Genomic DNA, 21,567 nt, shown 5'->3' with positions numbered 1-21,567 from the left:
TGCCTTGTCTGCTAAACAGTTTCGTCACCGATTGCGCAAGTGCCTCAAATACTGGGGCAATTAAATGGTGGACTGGCTAAAGAAGTTTCTGTCCTTTCTTGGTTGCTTTATCCAAGATCGGTGTAAAAATCAGCGATCAGAAAGGAATGCCTGTATCTGCGGGGAGGAATTTTTCCCTTACCTCCTGTTTATTGGAGATAAGGGGAGGTGGAACTCAGGGGCTCCGCACGAGAAGAGGAAATGAATTAAGGTGTACTGTTTCTAATGATACCACTGCTGGAGTTTGTCAAAGAGTCACAATTTGGGACTTGTTTAAACTGTGCTGTCCTTTGCAAAGGATGATGTTATACTCAAGAAAGAAGGGGTTGATAAAATGCAATCGCCACTATTTCTTGGCTGAAGGCTTCAGGAGATGAACAGATTTCATTCCTTGGGCTCATTGTGGTGTTTTATCTCCGTTTTGGAGAAAGTTTTACATTTAATCCAGGTATAAACTTTTGAAGGAAGCTAAATGTCCTGAGTGTCTTTTCCATGTACTGTCTTGACTCCAGCATCAGGTTTGAATTCTCTGTGGAACCAGAGTGCTTTAATTGTTCTTCCTGTCTTTCTCCAGCCTCCGTGAACGTGCTTGTTCAGAACTGCAAGATTTACAACGATGCTAGCTGCGATATCTCTGCAGATGGGCAGCTGCTGGCAGCCTTCATTCCCAGCAGCCAACGAGGCTTCCCCGATGAAGGGATACTGGCTGTGTATTCTCTGGCACCCCATAACTTGGGCGAGATGCTTTATACGAAGCGATTTGGTAAGCATGCAGCAAGAAGGCAGAGTCGGTGGGTGGGGCTGTGAGAAGTTACCTCAAAATCAGCCTTCAGTGAGAAATGCCACAGTCTGAATGTCAGTACCTGTCTATTGGAGTCACAGGAAATATGCTATTGGCCTACCCCCAGCCACAAATACATTGATTCTGGGGAGAAAATTGTGATACTGCCTGGATGCATGAAGTGCTGGTAGGGGGGAGCTGCTACAAGATGTTTTTTTTATTCCTTAAAGAACTTTTAAGAGCTTTTATCGTCTTAGAGGAAGATACCTGCAGCAAGGAAAACGTTTTGCAAAATTTGTACTTGCGCAGGTCTCTTCGTTCTTCTCTGTCCCTTATAAGAATGATCTTAGTATGCTGTATGTTATGGGAAGGCCTGAAGGGGTTAAAGTAGCTGTGAGGATAAGCTGTCAGGAGGAATGTCAATCTTTGAGAGAAGTAACTGCTATTCTGTTTGTAGGCCCAAACGCCATTTCCGTGAGCCTGTCTCCAATGGGCAGATATGTAATGGTGGGACTGGCTTCCCGACGTATCCTGTTGCATCCCTCCACAGAACACATGGTTGCTCAAGTCTTCAGGCTGCAACAACCCCATGGTGGAGAAACCTCTATGAGGGTGAGTATGTGTATATTCTGTTTCTATAAGTTTTTGTCAGTGATACCATGTTGATTTAGCTCTAGCCTAGTGGTTAGTTGCTCGTTTATGATAGCAAAAAAGTAACATGCTCCAGGCCCACTAAATAATAAACATGTCTAGGAATTTATCACAGAGGTATGCGAACATGACAGGAGACCATAAATATAACAGAATTGGGAAACTTTACTCTGGTTTCAGATATGACGACAAAAATATTCAATGTTGTGTGTGGTAGCATAAGTCTAAATGTCACTCAGAGTATTTAGTAGATGTTCTGTACTTTTGGGGGGTAATAGGCATTTATCTTGTGGCACTGTGGTTGGCTTTGTTGAGGGAGCTTATCAGCTGAGGTTTCTAGATTATTTCCTGACATTCCTGAAAGGGCTAACTTTGAGAGGAGTTGCCACCAGTGGTTTCAATAAGGGTAGAAGCTAAGCTTCATATTGGACTTGCAGACTGAAGGAGAGGCTTACCATGCTTTTGGCAAATAGGCTTTTGTTGGCTAATTATTAGTGAGCTTTCTATGTATATGTAGGCCTATTTTGAGGAATGGAATTATTCTTCTGTACTCTTGCTTTGGGGGAACTGAACTATGACCCGCACTGACTAATTCATTATGTGTGGAAAACCTTCATCTTTTTTCAAACCAGCAAAGAGAGTTAAGAGAACATGTACTGCTTGCTTTGTTCATTAGGAGAGCACAGCAGCTGTTTAGTGATAGTTTAGGATGGTAAAAGCCATGTCCAGTTAATAATGCACAAAAAGTGTTGAGGAGGTGGAACTAGGTGGTTTCTGAAGCTGAAATTTGGCCTGGATACAAATTTTATGCCATATATTCAGGTGACTTTTGTTTCAGGACATGAAACCTTTTCACTTTAGATGATAACTTGATTGTAGTGGAATTGTTTCCACTCCGAATGGCTTTTTTTCCCTCTGTTTATATCTCCAATTTTTAAAGGACAGAGCTTTCCTAATATACATCAGGGTTGCACTAAAGCATTTGACTAATGGCCTACCACTGGTGAGAGACTTGTCTCTGGCTCAAATGGCTTGATTCAACTTCAGACTGTAGTTGATCTTCAGAGTACTCGTGATTCATAGAGGGTCATCTCAGCTATGTTGTTACACAAGCTACTTTATCAGCTGATGTAAAATTCTTGTTTATCTTCATCACCTGCTCCATGTTATGAGGCAAGGTAAGATCGATAATAAAGATTCTTTAGTGAACCAAGTCAGCATGTTTTTAGCCCTGGTTCTGAGCTACCCTGCTGGTGTGGGTCTCTGAAGGTAAGAAACAGAAAGATTAAAGAGCAGTTGTGAAAACAGCACAATTTAGTTCACAGGTATGGTTTGTGAAGTCTGTCTGGATATGATAAGATCACTAAATACATGGATTCAGTATCCTGTTAGATCCTTTTAACAGTCTAGTATGCCCTGGTACTGGTTTCTTTTGTTTGTTTTTTCCCCTGTTATTTTCAGGTCCTAGTGAAATATATAGTTTCCACTGCCAGATACGGAGTGTCCCTTCCTACAGTCGTCTTAATGTATCATAATAAGTTAAGATGGAGAAGCCCTATTAGCTAAAATCTTGTCTCTTCCCATAAAGAGCTATGGTAGGATTCTTTCCTCTCATCCATTCTTTGTTTGCTCTAAACTGCAGTTGCTGTGCTTCTAGCCATTCCTTTTGGAGACATTTTTTGTAACTAGCTAATTTGGTAAGCTTTCGTCTGAATCTTCCGTTGCAATGTCTTCTGCTTATTTCATCATCTTCATTTCAAACATATCTTCTTTTCCTATGCTCTTACACTCTGCAAAGTCTTGTACCCTTACTCTTAGTCACCATTTAGTAAAGTAATGCTTTGTATTCCCTTAATCTTTTCTTGTAATTCAATCTTCCAGCTTTATTTTTTTTCAACTGAATTCTCTCCAAAATAGCTATTTTTTTCCTCAGTCTGGAATATGTTTAAATGTACGTAATGTGATAAGTATAGTCTTACCAGAGCCCCACAGGATATTCTCAAGCTGCTTTTTTTCTTTTATATAGGGCTTTACAGTTTTTACATTTTTTGTTATGGTGCCTTGAAAACTTTGTACAATTTCTCTCTCGTTTTTCAGGCTTGTGCCACATCACTGCACCCCTGTCTTTCTCATCTGCTATAGTTCTGGATTATTTTTCTCCAGATGGAGTGCATGTATTCTAAAGGTTGCTTTTTTCATCTTTCTTGCACATGTATTTTTAGCTTCCAAAAGTCTTTCCCCCACATTCTCAAATCTATCCAGTCTAGCAGGATTTGTTAACTAATTTGCTGTTTTTCCCCTTTCCTGCATCACGATTAAAGATGTTGAAAATGTCTCATTTCTGACTGCTTTGGACTTTCAGCTTTCTGCCTATGTGACAGGGTCACAACTAGACCAATTTGAATTAATTTGATTAAAGAGCCTTCCTGTCGGATAAGATCGGATATTGTTTCAGCATTCTGGTGTAGTGTTGGTTGTCTCTGTGCAGTCTGTAGGACCAAGCTTGAAAAATATAAAACTGTTACTCTTGTAGACGTTATTCCTTCATATAGTTGTAAAAATTAGTAAGTCAACTACTGGCACCAGAAGAACTGATGCTTTTTTCTATCTTGAATTTTGCAATAGGACTACTCCATAAGTTTGTAATGCTTTTTGGAACCTGCAGAATAAAAATAAAAATGTAAGTAGGAAGCTTTACAATAATCATATCACACTGTCTTTACAGGGGCTGCTGTGTTCATATTCAGTGGAGTAAAAAACCTGTTTTCAGCTTGGCCACCATGCAGCAGAGAAAGGTTTAGGAAAAAAAGGCATTGGTGGAACTATATTCTTCAATCTGTAATTTAATGTGCACGTTAGAGAGAATCAGAATGCATCCGTGTTGCCTCTGTGCCAACAGCTTGTAATACAAAGCAATTATTGCTCAACTTCTTAATTAAAAATAAGTCATAGCTGTGTTCTTTAGCAATGTGTTGTGGATATTTTAATTTTACATTACTTGCAAAACTCCCAAGAGAGAAATTCAAGAGAGAAGCTGCATCAGATTCTATGAAAATTCTCAAAAGTTGTTTCAGGGTTGTCACTTCCTTCCTGATATCATTTGATCCCCAGTCAGTGGACTGGGAGAGTAAGGCTTGGCAGTGTGGCCTCTTTGCAAAAGCTTGGCAGCCTGCTGAGGAGTGAAATACAATGATTGCTTCTGCTTTCAATTAAAATGGAAAGACCCTTTCTCCACACCCCTGACTAGCGTTCAGGGTAATGCAAGTTTCTATTCCTCAGATAGTTTTCTTTGTTTTCCCGTTGCAATAGAGGTTTTGAAGATACAATTACTTAGCTTTATTATGTGAAACTCTAATACATGTAATTGCGCCTAGAAATCCACTGGCTGCTGGTATAATTTTCAGAGATGAAGAGAAATGTCCTCTCTGAGAGCTGCAGCACTTCTTGGTTGTACGAAGGAGCATCTTGGTTACAGAAGCGTGTTTTGTCTGTATACATCTTGCTCGTAACATTTAGGAGAATCTGGGCAGAGTTATATGGGTCAGAACACAGGATTTGACTGTTACGAGTTGTGCTTAGAAGTGGAATAAAAGTACTAGACTGTCATCAAACATGGTAGAGTCATGAGCTAGAGATTCATGCTTTCTCTGCTCAGTCCCTTAAGATTTGCTGTGCTTAGCATTTCAAATAGAAACCTGGCTTTGCTGAAGAAAAAGATTGTTTTTCAGATTGAAACTTAAAAGGCTTGTTAGTAGAGTCAACTTTTAACAAGAGTAGTATGTGTAAGCCTTGTTTTTTTTTGTTTGACAAGTCTAGTTAACGTCTCTGAAATCTCTTTGTAGCTGCAGAATATAAGGACGGAACTGCTTTTAGCAGATCTCTAGCTTGGGGTGGTACAAGTAGCAGTGGTACTGGGAATCATCATGAGACAGTGGAATTTCAGAGGTGGGAAGTTCGGAGAATGAATGCAGGGTTTTGCAGCCCGTTTTGAAATTCTAAGTGGAGATAGTCTCTGAATAAGGAGGATCTGCTTTCAAGCTGCTTGGGTCTGGAATGACTTCTGATTTCCAAATGATTCCAGGAGTTTATGGACGTTAAAGAACATAGAATAATATGATGTTAGGAACTTGGAGCTGAAATTCCTTGGAAACTTAGAGTGAGGATCATATTGCTCTGGGTCTGTTAGCAGTGGATGTTAGTGAGAAAGAAGGCCAGCAGGTAGCTCTGCTTCTGGCATTCACAAATCCCAATGCCCTTGCTATGTTTAATATTTTCTGTGTTTTACCCACAGGAAGCTAACTCTGAAATCAAAAAAATGTGATTACTGTAATTCAAATTAAAATGTAACTTGGCAAGGGTTTTTTAAACAGAAAACAAAGTGAGGTAGGTGATTTGAAAAATTTGATTGACACAGAGCTGAAGAACTAATCATGCAATCTGTGGGGATAAGATGACTTAACCAAGTTCTGTCTCAGATAATTGCTTTGTGATTTGAATCTAGAAGGAATACGGGCTGTGGAGACCCATGTTTAACTCTTGACGAGACTACTAGCATTTGGGAAACATCCTGTTGAAATGGTTGGTCAGTAGCCTGGACGGAACGGGATATGTGTGCACTTCCATTGTAAACAGGAGAATTCCAAATAGTGCAGGAAGAAGGGCCTGAAGCAGACAGGCACACCGCGTGTCAGCACAGAGCCAAGCTTTCTTTCAGCGTATTAACTCTTAACTAGGACAATGCACAGAGCATTTGAGAAGATGCACAATTTTACTGAGTGCTGTGAGCTTTGTGCAAGTGTCAACAAAATGTATTTGGTATGAGCAGCAAAGGTGGCGGCACTGCCACACCTCATTGACTTGTAGGTGAGTTATGAATGCTCCTGCAGCTGTAAGTGAAGGGGCTTGAAGCCTGAAAGCAAATGGCTGTGCTCATTTGCTTCTCTGGGGCACAAGATATTGAGGGTTCTGATAAAACTACAGTGTGAAAAGAAAATGGATGAGAATATATGGAGATTGCTTACTGTAGCAAGTTATCTCCCTTGGAAAAGTTCATATGAACTAATGCACTTCTGAAAACAAGAACGATTTGCAAGAAAGAGTACCAACCTCTTGCTGTGTTACTGAAAAAGCATGCTTGTTGGTGTGGTCTCTTGTGTCTCTGTTTGAGAGAGATTTTGTATCTTCAGGTGAAGAGAGGGAGCTTTTGACAATTCTAAATAGAACTGAGTTTGATACATCCAATTCCTGCCCTAATATATTTTTTGCTGTCAACAGATATTCAGCCACATAGATGCTTCTTTGACAACTGAAACTCCAAATGGTCACGGACTGTTGGACTGTACTTGTTGGTACTAGGAAGAGGGCACGGAGGCAGAACCCTCTTCTTACTGATTTGAGAAATCTCTCTTTTTTTATACAGAAAGGAGCATGATAGTCTGCTTGAAGCCAAGTAGTTTTGTATGGTCTGTGTATCAGCAGATTCTAGCAAGTATCGTTAACAAAACAGCATATCCAAAACCCATGCTGGGAAGCACTGCCTATATAGGGTGCTGTAAACAAGAACTGTATTCAGCATCATCAGAAAGTGCATCGCTACCTTAGTGTTGCAGATGGCATGAAGAATTGCACAGATGTGCATGTTGGAGTATAGATGCGGGAATGGTATGTTTGAAGAGTTGATAAAATTGCTGTCTTGACTGGTTCACCCATGTTTGCACAAAGGCTGCTGAGGCAGAACGTAAAGGAACTGTAGAAATTTAATTCGTTAGGTTACCTTCAGAAAATATTGTGTTAGTATATTATACAATGTTTAAATAAGTGAGCAGTGTTGTTTTTAGCAAACTTGTGTGAAGAAAAGTAAAATGACATTTATTCAGGATGCGTTTACTTCATGGCATCTGATGATGATAGCCAAGACCTTTTGTTTAATGTGGGGTCCAGAACTAGGAAGGCAGAGCTCTAGCAGTTCAGGTAAGGCTGTGGATCTGTGTGTCTCACAGAAATTGCTGTTTGCTTTGGTGCAGTTGGGAATATAGTTTTAACTAGATAGAAATAATTATGGCAAAGATGGTTCCACATCTGAGATTATTTAGGTACAGTCATCTTGCCAAAATCAGCTTGGGGAAAGGGAGCCTTGGTAAATTGCTACCAGATTTGTGCTAAAGTCAGCATAGGCTGGGAAAGAGGTATGCAATTTCATGAAGGTTTTTTTCAGTACTTCTTCCTACTGTCTTTCTTGAATTAAATTTAAGCTCTTTTCTCCAGCATTTATTCCTTCCAGACGTGTAGGCAGCTGGATGACAGCCTCTTATCACCCAGATGAAGGTGCATATAGCTCTGTCATCAACGTATTGTTGACACTTGATCTTGTATGCTGCTCTGTGGAGGCTCAGCAGACAGAGAGAGCAGGGTGGAATGGCAGCTGTACGCAAAACCTCTGCTCTTGTCATTAGATCTTTAACATATCGTAGATTTTGCTGTTACAGTCTCCGTGTGACATTTAATGGGGAATTCAGAGGTAGTGCTTTTGTTTTGCAATCTGAGTTAAAAATAAAGGGGCTTGTCATTCCTTTTGCTGTGGAATTGACCATATTTTTATTAGATTGTTCCAGCATTGACAGCTGTCAGTGATTTTTGCAGGAGACAGCAGTAGCTGGGGGCGCAGTCCTGTTTGCACAGTTCAGTTGACTTTTGCATCTGCACTGAATATATATGTATCTATCTTCTGTCACGCTAACACCCCCTTCGGCATTCCTGTGCCTGTCCTTTCATCTGTTCCAACCACACACGCGCAATTGAAAGGACAATTGTTTTGTTTGGCAATTTCTTGCTTACTCAGCCCTCAATTTCAGATCCAGGCTTGGACCAGTCCCCTAAAGGGTTTTTTGGAGGTATTACCCTGGTTTTGCAGCCTTTGGGAGACTGGTAGCAAATGAATGAGCTGCTTCATTGCAAGAGTGTTATTTTCTTGGTGAGAGCTGTGTTACCTAAAATGATGAGCTTCTTTATATGACCTAGCTCTTGTTAATGTTTAGTTATTTTAAAGCTGCTTCCCAGGAGTAGCTGGATGGCAGGCTTGTGAGGTAAAGTACCAGGTGCTAATGCTAATAGCTAGCCTGAAGAAAGGAAGGGCTAGGTGTGCTGTAATGAGACCTCGCCTGATCTGAAAGATCAGCAAGAAGTTACGTGACCAAGAATGGTCAAGAAGAACCAACAATGCTTTGTCTGTCTGTAAAGTTTCTTGGTCCATCCACAGGCACCTCTGATGCTGACTCGTTTTAGGAAATAGATCAAGTCTCCTCAGTTAAGGTTTTCAATTGTTGCTGAAAATAAAGGATTAGTTCTCAGTTAATTCACTGTAGGTCAGAAAGCAAAGCTAGGATTTTCCACACTGGCAACAGATGCAGAAAAAGGCAGAGGTTTGTTGCATCAGTAAAGAATGAAGAAGAATTTCGTGTATGATCCTATTGCATCTGGAGAAGATAAATGGAGTTGAAAGAAATTTTATTTGTGCTGTGCATTGGATGATAAGATCCATTTGAGGATAAGACTGACAAATCCGAGAAGATAAGTGCATTATTTTTGCTTCTTCCATTTTAACGGAGAAGATCTAATGGAAAGACGTGTCTGTTGTTGGCAGGAATTAACTCTGGGGGGAGGGGATGAGCACAGCATGGACCAACCTGTTTAATAAGAAGAGACTAGGAGCAAAAAAGCAATTTTTCGTTTCCTGTCTGCTCATGGGAAATGCATGCCTATCTGTAGATGCCAAGAAAAAGACACAGAAAGGAGACTCCTTTCAAACAGAAGGGAGATTTGCCTCATTGCAAAATATAGATGAATGTATATTGTCTTATGAATGAATGTACTGAACCATCAGTCAATTTTTCCATGGAGTATTTGTTTTGCTTTGCATTCAAGGCCCTCTGCTTTAGACAAGCTAGACCTGAATTCTGCTGCAGAGGTCTCTGGGTTTGATGGCAGTGCATAGTGTAAGCCTGCATTTCAGCAGCTTTCGTGAAATTCATAAATAGAAGGTGGAGTAAAGAATGATAATCTAAGCAAAAAGGGGATAATGTTATTTATTAAGGAGGTCAGGTTAGGATGTCTGTTTCTTATTATACTTCTGGACCTTAAAAAGCCCGAGTTGTTTAAAGTAATTGGCAGCATTAGAGAAGTCAGTGATGCAGGTGGCTTCCTGGCAGTGAAGCAGAGGACATACAGTGCTTTCAGAAGAGTGGCGGATCCTTTACAGCAGCTTCTCACCTGGTATGCTAGTGTCAGAAGTGAACTAGTTAACATATTGACATCAAAGCATACCATGTGAGATCTTTCAGTGGCAACACCCTTTTGGAATGAGTAAGGAGGAAAAAAAAAAAATCCTGTATTGCTTTAGGTGTTCTGTCTCAGTAAGGTGCTTGCATTTAAAAAAGGTCAGCTGAAACTTCTGAAACTTCAAGGTCAGTTTGTGGAGCTGAAGATGAAGGGCAGATGGGGAAATGCAAAATATGTACAGTCCTAGTTGTACTGTTGGTTTTGTTGTGCTCATACCTTCATCCTGTCACTACATCTCGTCTGCTGCTCTGCAAAGCACAAGTGCAGTTCTCAACATATTGCTACTACTACTGTTTGAATGCTCATTGACTAGTTTCAAACTGAATGAAGGCATTGCTTTCCGGTGTACTTTCAGTGAACTTAATGCAGTGCTGTGAATTGACCGTGCTTTCAAGGCTGCCTCTGTATTACATGGTTCATGTAGCTTATTTGTTAAAGTGTATTATCAAGTGAGGTATCTGTGCAGGCTAAAGGCTCAAGCATAGCTGCAGTTACACTGGCAAGCTGTGCTGTCCCTGTGATTGCTGTGGTGATATAACCTGAATCCATATGAAAAGTGCTTTGCTGATCTGTGCTGTGTGTGTATAGCTGTAGCTGTACTGTCAACACTTGTATCTTGTGCCAGCACAGATCTAAAGCTACTGCTGCTAACTACTCTTTTCTGAACCTTTTTTCTCTGCAACCCAGGTCAGGGTGGCCATGAAGCTTTGGATTTTGCTAGTCCCCCAGTAAGAGAGACCGCTGTCTGGGAAGCAGGGTGTGACACTTGTACAGATGAAGGATGCAAGAGCCCGAGGACAGAGAAGCGTGAGGTGGTCAGGGGCCCAGGTCATCATGCTTGGACAGTCAGCCTCAATTTGGGGGTAGGGAGAAGGCTTTAGTTCTTCCTTGTGGTTCTGTAGGTGGAATCTGCTTGCCCTTTTGACCTGTTCAGTAGCTTTGTGCCCACTTTATTCTCAGGGAAGAGTCAGCCCCTTGCAGGATGTCTGCAGTTTGACATTCAGATTGATGCAGTCGATGCTCTTGCCATCTTTGTGTTCAGATTCTGCTCTGTACCTTAGTTCCTAGCAATCTCTTCTTACATGCACCTCCCTGCCCAGTTCCCCTTAAATGTTTCTTGTGATCTGTTGGGGTTAGCACGCTAGATGTTTCTCTTCCTGCGTGTTTTCACAGCCTCTGGTGACAGCATTGACTCAGTTGGAAATTAATAATTAAATTTTAGCCTGGTGCCTGATAAACCCACCTCGTCAGCTCCAGTCTTTCCTCACCCTTTACCTGTCAGGATGGAGCTTCACGGATGATAAGATTTCCCCATGTAAACAGGAGAACAGCTGCACCCCCTCCCCACACACTCTTTATCAAGGCTGATCTAACAGCCCAATTTACTGCCTGGGCTAAGCAAAGGTAATGGCTTGAAATTTATTGGCATCTTGAAAGGAGATGCATCTAGTTGAGAGCAGAAATGTCTCTATTGAATTTAAAAAGATAAAAACACAAGAGTTCCTGCTGAGTTTTCCTTCACGCTTGTGCCAACTTTCTCTTCTCCTCCGGCTTCAAAACATGTTTTTTCCTCCTTGAGTGCCAGCGAGGAGAAGGGTCCCACTCTGTTAAAGTGGGGGTAGTCAGCCCTCCCCTGCTTTCCGTTACTCTCCTTAGAGCAGGAGGAAAGCCTCGAGCAAAGAAATGGCTGTGCACGCGACGTGGTCTGCAGGCACGGCGCTGCTCAGACCAAGCAGGCGGTGCAGCACTGCTGCCAACTGGCAGGAGCAGCACGGGCTTGTTGGGGCAGCCTGCTTCTTCGACTGGCAGCATCCTGGCGAGTGCCCTCTCCAGCTTTTTAATGTTGGCAGACCCCGTAAATGGGGTGGGCAGGTGGAATTTGAAAAGTGTTATTAAATAGCTGCAACTTCCCCAAGATGGAGTGTGAGGGGGACTAGGGAAGCACTAGGTCAGTAACTAGGGCTTTGTGCAGCAGAAGCTTACAGCAAAAAGTTTTCTTACTCCTTCAGGGCAGGTACAAATTAACTGTCTAGCTCCATGCATGTGTGTTGTGCCCAGGGCCCCCTTCTTCCCCTGCAAGTCAGCTCCTTGATGGTGAGGATGAGATCACTGGGAAAGATTCCTTGAGGCTGCTGGTTGTCATGCAGCCTCTCCTGGCTCTCTGCCACAAGTAAATATTTAGTTTAATACCTAAGCAGGGGCTGTGACAGGTGCTGCAGGGCTGATGTGCCAGCACTGACAAGTTGGAGGGGGAGCAGCAGCAGTGGACTTAAGGTGGCCTTTGCACTCCACGCAGCACGCTTGCTGAACGCTTTGTAGGGCCTGTTTTCTTGTTTTTCCTCTTGCCTTACAGCCCTTCTTTCTCTAAGCCATCTTCTTCCCCTGCTGAATTGAATGTTGCTCCTAGATTAGCTGTAGAAGTGGCTGTGAAGTGATGAAATTAGCTTCAGGGAGTTTTGCAGATAATGCATATGCCCACTCCTGTTCAGGGAGGGTGGAAGAGGCACACCGAAGAGGTAAGTAGCTGCTTCTAGTGCAGTCTTTGAAAACAGGCACACAGACGTAAACAACTCAACCAAATCTTTCTTCACACTTCATGGTTACGGGGATGTAAAATGAAAGCAACCAGCTGTTTCTTTAGTGAGCATTGCTTTCCATTTGTGTTGGGGTTGCCTTCTGTGTGGAAGCTTAGCTACCTAGAGAGTTTGGGTATTTCTAGAGGAAGGCTTCTCACCTTGCCAGCATCCCCTGCACTCAGGGGAAAGGAGGAGTCCCTTCTGAATCTCTTGTGAGGTATGGGGTGGTCACAGGAGACAGGATTTTCTGCAAATGTAAGCAAAGGTCAAGCAGCAGCTCCGCGTAATGAGACTGGGTTATGTAGCTTCTAAAGGGAAGGGGCAGGACCTTTCTTGCTGATTGAAATGACATTAATATCTTTGTCATTGCCAAGAAGACAGTAGCTTGCCAAACTGATGTTGCCTGTTTGGACTCAAGCTTCCACATGGATGCTCTGAAATGCCCTGTGGGGCAGCTCGTGAAGCTCCCAATCCTCAAACTTCACAGTGTTTATTGTTAGAGAAACATATCATTCAGAGCCCTGTTTCAGAACATCATCTGGAAACAAATGAAATGCAGCTGCCAGCTTAATAAAATGCTGAGTGGCCACATCTAGTGGTGTGGCCCTACAATATTGAATTAGTAGTATAGCAGTACCGAGGGTGAGTTTGCCATCGGCCATGGTGAATTGCCTGGAAGCTTGCTGTGGCTGCTGCTGATGATTATGGGCTGATAGTGTGATGCAGCATGATGTCTGTCCAAAATGAAAATGCCACCCCATTAAATGTAACTGCTCTGGAGGCTGCGGTATGGTGTGGTGGGTGCCTTAAAGATCAGTGGATGTTTACAACAGTGGTTCTAAACAGGTTCTTGAGCCCTCGCACATCAGCATGGTTTTTGCATATGATTTGCAACTGGTTTGTGGACCAGCCCTAAAGAAAGAGAACTGGAGAATTGTCAACTTTATGCCTTTGTGTTGCTAGTTTTATGAGTGTTTGAGGGCTGGCAGCAGTCTCTTGATGTAGAAACTGGGGAATAGTGTTAGTATGGGATTCCTGTGATAACTTGAATGTTGTTCCTAGAAGTTCAGAACTAAAAAGCATGGACAATCCCACTGGCAAAGAGGTACAGCCACTCCAGTATATTTCAGGCTGACTACTTTGGCTGAAATACTCAGTAACTTTAAAAGATTTAGTGATGGAAGCAAAAAGTCAGAAAAAAAAAAAAGAGAAAATCCAAGACAAATTGGCTGTGATGTATGGAGAATAATGTTTCCTGGAAGGCTTCTGACCTTCTTTGACGAGAGGGACCTGCTGATGTTGAAGGAACTTTATTTTGTTATTTTTTTCCCCTCTGTGGATAGAGTAGGGGGTCTTGCTAATGGATGCAATTGCAACAGCCAATCTGTATGACTGCATCAGATTGATTAGCTGGGTCCTGGTTACTGCTGCGAGTGGTGATTATGCCAGTACAGCTGCTCTCTCTTTTTCTGTACTAATTACCACACGCACGGATGTCATCACCCTTAACACTGCATGGAGTTGTCCCATTAGCGTGGGAGTGGGAAGCAGCAGGGGAGGGGAGCTCTTCGGCGTGACAAGCTGTTTAGAAGTGTACGGAGAAGTGGAGTGATAAAGCATCTTACGGAGAATTTTTGAGCCATCTTGTCTTTGAGATTCTGCCCTTAGCCAACACTTTTGCAGGTTGTCAGGACCAGCCCCGTGTCCTTGGCAGCATTCTCCGTGGGGTGCCATTCACTGTGAAGCATCTGGGTGTTGAGCTGGAGCTGGCAAGTCCCTGCCCTGACGTGGCCAGCGGCTGAGCCTGAGGGACGATGGCCGGGCCAACTGGCCTGCCAGGGGAGGAGAGCTTAGGGCGGGCTCCAGAAGGCAGCTTCACTAGCTGTGATGCCTTACAGAGGTGTTCTCAGGAGAAAAGAAACTGTTTTTCTGACTTGCTGAAGAATCATATCCTTATATAATGGAATACTCTTGCAGTTCATGAGAGACTTGGAAAGCCGAAATTCTGAATGTCTGTTCCAGCTCCGGAGGACCACTCCCCTTCTCCTCCCTCCCTCTTCCTCCAAATCTAGTCTCCCCATCTCGGAGTGCACCATGATCTCCATGGCAACAGGTGTTACCAACGTATGCCTGATGGTGATTTTTTTCTTCCCCTTTTACACAAAAAGCAAGAGGGGAGAATGAGGCAGACATGACAGCAATGGGTAAGAGCTACATAAACCCCAAAGGACATGGTCCTTCAAACACCGAGCTTCTCTGAATAGCACTGACTGCTGAGTGATATCTGGGGCAAAGAGTGACCAGCTTCTGTCACGCAGAGAAATCCTAAAGGATGTTTTCTCCTCTAATGCGGCCTCCTCGGAGAAGAGGTTAAATGTGTTACTGATGACAGGACATAATGTAGTTACATTGCTTTGCTCTGACTTGCTTTTTTGGCGTTATAGTGGTCAAGATGAAGGTTCTGGGTGTTATGCTGCAGGAGGGCATACAGTTAAGTGTTCTCTGCCTCAAACTTCTCAAGCTGTAAAACAGACGAGAAGTGAGGTGGAGGTGAAGAGCTGTAGAGAAAAACAGGCACATAAGCGGTTGTCTTGAGTCCTGGTTCGTAATGTTAGCCGATGAGTCTCCCACTAATTAATTATTAGTTCAAGCTACCTCAGCAGCGCAGTAGTGGTTGATCCGCATTCCTGCCTACCTTTATCATCTTGTTCCCCTGCGTTCTCATTCCCTTCCCTGATTCCTGGTCCTGCACCATCCCCATTTTCTGAGGAGTCTGGAAGAGAGGTTTTGGGATGGATGGATGGTTGCCCACCCACCAGAAAATCTAATGAAAACGTGTCTCAACAGGGATTAAACCCATTGAAAATGTAGATTCCAAGTCTATACTATATAGCAATGCTGCTCACTGACTAGCAGGGTGCAGGGAAGCAGTGTGCTGTACAGAAGACGTTAGCTTCTTGGAGTAGGAGAGTAGCCTGCATAGGTATAATCTGTTCCACTTCATTGTTTTTGCCTTTCAAGCCTAAGCACTACAGAAACCAAGCTAGTGTATACCAGAAACAGAGCTTGCTTTCGGTCCTGTGTGCGCAGTTTTCATTCTCCTGTATTAATGCAGCATTTAGGAAGTACTGTTCTGCAGCTGTGATAACTGCCTGCAGTCTTAGCAGCTCTTGAGCTCCCACCTTACTGCAGGTAAAAGAGATGGAAGGGAAGCTAAACTGAGGGATTTGTTACTTGCAAACTTGTGCTGTATCCATAATCTCTGGACGTTCATTTTCCTTGTTTGTGCGCTGTTGATGTGAGGGTTGGTCAAACTGAAACATTCTCAGGAAGCCGTTTAAATGTTTTAAAAAGAAAAGAGTTGTATATTATTTCTATGTAAGGTTTGGTTTTCTTAATAGAAAAAATAAACTGTTGACGCTGAAAGCCCATGCACTTGCCAGTTTGCTGTTCTACCTCAGTTAAGATGAGAGGTGAAGCCTGAAGGGTCCTAGTTGTCCTGCTATGCCACTTGTCCCCATCACTTAAGCTCTGCAGCCCACTGAGTGACATGAAGATTCTCCTGGTGGCAGAATTGTTTATGTTCTGCAGCTATGTGCCTGTCTGTCTACTAAACACTTAGGGTACGTGTGTGGCTCTCTCAAGCAGATGCTTACTCCTGCTGCTGGATTAGTAGTTTCTTGTAACATCCATGTCTCCTTGGCCAGCTGTGTTGCTGCAGGGAGACTGAATGTTAATTTGAGCCTTCTTGGCTCCCCTGCCTTGTTTTGTCTTGTCAAGTAACTTTCTGTCTTTGTTTCAGAGAGTTTTCAACGTTCTGTATCCAATGCCTGCTGACCAGAGAAGACACGTCAGCATAAACTCTGCTCGCTGGCTGCCTGAACCAGGCCTGGGATTGGCATATGGCACCAATAAAGGGGACCTGGTGATTTGCCGACCAGAGTAAGTAATTGCTTTACATCGAGTTATTACTGCTTTTGTCATTCTCTTTTTAGGGCAGTGGGAATAAGATAGCTTTTTACTGCTTTGGGGCATTGTGCTTGAAGGATACCCTCCACCCAAAATAAAAAGTAACCTTGATACTCCTTTTGGGCTACCAAATGTTTGCCCAGTTTCGTGCAATCAGTGTTAGTTTTACTGATTATGAACTTAAAAGGACATATGAGGTACATCTCATTAGCTCTTTTTATTTCCTATGTCTGTCTTGGATTTCTGGATCCTTTGTTCCGTGTATGCCTAGTGTGATGTCTTTGTCTCTTTGGATTATGGATCTCTAAAACTTCCCAGTGAGAACAGCAAATTTGAGCTGTTAGAGATATGCTTGGTTTCCATCAGCCACAGGTTGAAAGCTGCTGACCTAGACTTACCAGGTACTTATTACAGTGTTCAAGCATGAAATTCGATGAACTACAAAGGCTTTTGTCATGATTATGAGCCAGCCAGTGAATTGGTTTGGTCCTCACTTGAAAGCACAATGGTTTCATGTGTAGACTTTAGCTCTTTTTTTATTTATACAGCACCATGAGGTGTGTAACTTCGCCTTTGTAAACTTGCCATTAAGCACAAGTTAACTTAGATGTTGTGTGACACAGAGGATGACTGGGAGCCTGAGCAGTGAAACGTATATTGTTTTCAGTGTTGTTGGGGCTCTCTACACCATACTTTGCTGAGACCTTTTTCTCCATTGTGTTGTGCAACCAGTTCTTCAGGAACAGTGTTCTTCTTATGCTGCAGGAACACTTCAGTTATTTCCTGGTACTAAGCTACCCCAGTATTCATTTAGGTTATGCTTCACATGTTGAAGTTCTTGGTAACTTAGAAGCTGGTAGCTAGAAACTTGCAGCACTGCTGGTGATCTTACCAAATGTATATGGACTCCATCTGTTGTACATGCGATCAGGCATGTGGTGCTTGTGAAGAGTCATATGGTCAGTGTAGAACCACTACCTAAATCAGAATAAATATGTACAATTGTAATAGTGACTAATTCAGTACAGCCTTCTGGTGAAATTTGCAGTTAGAATTCGGATTGGACCAATTTCAGTACTACAGAATCCCAGTGCTCTTCAAACAGCCCTCTTATTCTCTTGAACATAATCTTTCATCAAGGCCTTATTTTTACAAGACGTTCTACAAGATATTATTATGGAATAAACTATAATCACTCTCTTCCAGGATAAGTGGCTTTCTTCAAGAATAGTTGCTGTACTTTCTAAGCAGAAGAATTGTTAAGGAAAAATGGCTTTCTTCTCAAACACTGGTTGTTCTAAGTTACTCTCGGTATAGAGAAGTGATAAGATCTAGTCTATTGATTGTTGCTCATGAGGTGAACTTGGACAAGAATTTGGGGAAATGAAAGGGAGGGAAATTACAAGTGATTTGATTGAATGTCCTCTGTAGAGTCAAGCCTGGTGTGTAGATTCAAGCTGGCTGTCTAGGCTTGCCACATCCCATGTTAAGTATCCATTCTGGCACATACAGTAACCCCAAGCTAAGTGCCATGTTCTTATTGGCACTTCCCTTATTAAGGATATGCCAGGAATCCCTTCATATGTTATGGAAGCACTCTCAGTCCTTCTGCAGCATCTCTGTGAAAACTTTCTTAGCTCACGAAGTTGCTTAGAGCACTTTTCTGTCTCCTTATTTCTATCTTAGCAACAGTTGTTGCCAACAAAAATGAAGTTTTTGGGTATGAACATGAAATAGGATGAATACAGAGGTTAGAGATCTATTGGTGGATTGAAATAACTGATACTTCTGGGGATTATTGCAGCCCTCACATGGACTGCTGGGTTCTTTTTGGAGCAGGACTCCTAATATGTTCTGTTCTCGATTCCATCATTTTACAGGCCAACAACAGCTAGACTGACTTTAAAATCTCTGCATAAAGATGTAGATATTCACTAATATGAATAGTTTGCACTGAGACTCTAACATCAGAACAATAAGTAAGGCACTATCAGAGCAGAAGTGGCTTGCAACTATGATGTCTGTCCCAGGTCTAACCTGGAAAGTCCTCAGAGAAAGAGGAGAAATTCCAACGTGTTGATGCCATCTAAGTAGTTCTTGGCTTAATAGACTTGGTTTGAAATTGGTGTATCTGATGACTTTAACTTGAGGGAGAAAGATTAAAAATATTTGTATAGTTTCCATACACAGTAACACAGAGGAAGAGAAATACTAAATAAAGGACTTAGCAATTGGCAGAGTATTATATGGGGACAGTCTAATAAACAGCGGGGATCAAAAAAAACACTGCAGTGCTGAAAACACTCCCACTGTTCTCATTTGGCAAAGAAAACAGTGGTCAGTAGCAAACAACCGAGATGGTTATAATTCCCTGGGTCTTTATTCTCATGCACAATGGAAGCATTTGAAGCCAAGTACTATAGGGATAACTTAAACAGGTTGGAATAGCAGCTGTGACTTGAATACAGGGTTTGAAAAGCATGTGTTTAGGGAAATAGAGATGAGTAGACTGGAGGTACAAACTAAACACATGTGAAAAAGCATAACTTGAAGCTTCGTGGGCTCATAATGAGACGTTATGCAAGTAGTTACTCCAGAATTCTAAAGAAATTGTAATTAAAATCAAAAGTTTAGGGGTATATTGCTAAGTTGGGGTAGCACTGATGGCAGTTTTTCTTGCAGTTGGAAATGGGGAAGGTCAGATTATGCTGGCAATCCATAATGTGGGCTCAGTATACAGGTTTACGGGATATGTTTAGAACGAAAGGAAAATTAAAACCATGAAGAGCAGGATCAAATGCACTATAGTTTGACTAAGGTAGGGTACAGCAGGAGGATACCTATCCTTGAGAATTTTATTTAACAACAATTAAAGGGTTAACTAGGGAATTGCTCCAGCTCTGTTACCCGCTTTAGTAAAGCAGTTACTATGTTGGTACTACAATATATCTAGTTAAATTGCTAAGAATTAGAACAAAATTTGGTAAGGAGCCAGTAAAGGTCTGCTTAAAGAAAGAATACAGCATGATTGAAAGCTGGGCTCTGTCACAGAAGAGATTACTGAGGAACCTATTCTGGGGATGGTTGTTATTACTATTTACACTAATGCCTTGTAAGGGGGAGCTGAATAAATTTGCAGAGAATGTGACATTAGCGTTGTCATTGCAGAGAAGGATCAGAGTATTGCACAAGAATTGGATTGTCTTGAAAATGACTGGAGCTATAGAAATGAGATAGAATTTAATAGTACAAAGTGCACTTAGTGACTAATAACACTGAGCTCAGTAGTTAAAATGACAGAGGAGGAAAAAGACCTGAGGTTTTAGTTGATCATAGATGATTGAACCATCAATACAAGTGGCTGTAAAAACAACAAATTTAGTTCGAGTATGAGACACAAGATACTTAACAGTAAAGATAGCAGTATGTTAGTATCACTGTAGAAGAAACTAGATACATAAGCTGGAACAGTTTAAAATTTAGATATCCACATTCAGAAGAACTACCTTTGAACTGCTATGGTAGTTGAGAAGGGCTGCTAGTACCATCAGTAGAATGGGTTTATCTAACAGAACCTGCAGCTTGGGGTCTTCATCCTACAAAAGGAAGGGTAAGGAGGGGCTTATATAGCCTTCTATGGGAAAGGAGAACTATTTATGTTTATATACGTTTCACTAGAAAACAGAGGCATAAATTTGCTATGACTAGGTTATGGCTGCAAACTAGAGAAAGGCTTCTAACTGATTTCTGCTAGAGCTTGTGAGTCGGTTGGGTGGATGTAAAAGGCTCAGATGTTTGGAGAGGTAGCTTGGCTGATTTGCAAAGACAAGTATATAAATTGGATACTTGTGACTGGAGCTGGGACTGGATTGCTGAGCCATGAGGCATTTTTCAGTATCTTGAACCAAGGTCTGTGTCTAAACAGGTGTTGGCAAGCTGGCTCTCTGAGCTGTTCTGATGTAGAGAAGTAAGGTGGTGACAGCAGTGTTCATCCACAGATGGAAATGCACCTAATGGGCCTCAAAGAAGTCTGTAAAAGATTGGAATTCATGAGCCAGTACAGTAGCTGTGAGGATAAAATAAAAGATGTTATTAGCCAACAGTGGTTTTGGTTTTGACTTTTCAAAATCTACAACCAGAAAATGCATGCCTTCCTGGCAAGGTTGCATTTTGGTGAGTAAATTGTCTGTCTCTTTCCTATGTTCTTTTCTTCTGTTTAGCTGCCAGTTTCACTTGATTGCAAATAAACAAACTACCCCTCTTAGAGCAGGTCTCTGTGACCTCCTTTTCCTGCTGGATTACTGTCTTTTTGAGGATTGACCTGTGTGAAAGCAGTAGGAAAGGAATGCAGCTTTCAGAAATAACTTCCTCTGCAAGTGGCCAACAGGACAAGCAATTTACTTTTCATGAGTCTGTTTGATCTTTTGTTTGAAAAAATCATTAGAAAAGGAGTCACCAGGAAAGGATCATGTAAGTGACCATTGAGGAGAGAGCACAAAGTACAGGAAGCTGGCACGCAGAAAGGCATCTGCAAGTCCTGAAGATGCACAGTAATGAACAGAATTGAGTAGATCTTTGGCAGTGTAAGTGTCTTCAGGGGATGCTTCTTGCTTGTCTTGTTGTTTTTTAACCAGTTGCAGTGACAACAGGCTGGAGTAAGAGTACTCAGGTCTGTGGTTTGCAGGTGAGTCCTTTTTAACTTCCTCCAAGTTTTCTCACCCACCATCTGCTGCCTGACTTCCATTTTAACTATGGCTAGTGCTCATGCATGTCTTCCTTGGCTCTACATAGTTTAAGGCTTGATTCTGTTCATGAATTCTTGATTTTTGCAACATGGAATGAAATCCACAGTGTCTTGTACAGTAGAGACACCTCTACTAAATTAAAAAGGATTTTTTTCATGTTCATAACCTTCCCTATACTGTCACATTCTAACAAGAGCTTTCCCATTCAAAAACATCTTTGGTGGGGATTCTCAAATATTTTGCAGAACATGAAGAGGTCAGACCAAAACTGAGGGGGAGCAGACTGCATGCTGCTTATTGCCCTTTTGCTGGATTCTCTTGTGAGGAAGATTATCATGGGAGAAAGGGGGAGGTCCTCTTATCAGTTTCTCATCATTTCATCTTGAGTACCCCCCATAGTTAGGAGCAGGTTCTGGAAGGGCTCAGTGCTCGGGTGCTTTCAGAAATACTAATCCAAAATCCCCAGTGTTCT

The 21,567-nt window shown here is 42.1% G+C and overlaps 1 protein-coding gene across 3 annotated transcripts in view; it reads left to right on the top strand.

The window, feature by feature from the left end:
* Positions 1-21,567, top strand: part of AMBRA1 (autophagy and beclin 1 regulator 1) — a 129,612-nt gene that overhangs the window by 86,133 nt on the left and 21,912 nt on the right. For all 3 annotated transcript variants that reach the window (XM_066998734.1, XM_066998735.1, XM_066998736.1), the window contains 3 exons: positions 614-802; positions 1,278-1,432; positions 16,184-16,323. In XM_066998734.1, coding sequence (XP_066854835.1) covers positions 614-802; positions 1,278-1,432; positions 16,184-16,323 — 484 coding nt within the window. The remainder of the gene's footprint in view (positions 1-613; positions 803-1,277; positions 1,433-16,183; positions 16,324-21,567) is intronic.

This window comes from Anser cygnoides, chromosome 5 (genome assembly GCF_040182565.1).
Source record: "Anser cygnoides isolate HZ-2024a breed goose chromosome 5, Taihu_goose_T2T_genome, whole genome shotgun sequence".
Taxonomy (NCBI): Eukaryota; Metazoa; Chordata; class Aves; order Anseriformes; family Anatidae; genus Anser; species Anser cygnoides.
This window is presented reverse-complemented; position numbering and strand designations above follow the sequence as displayed.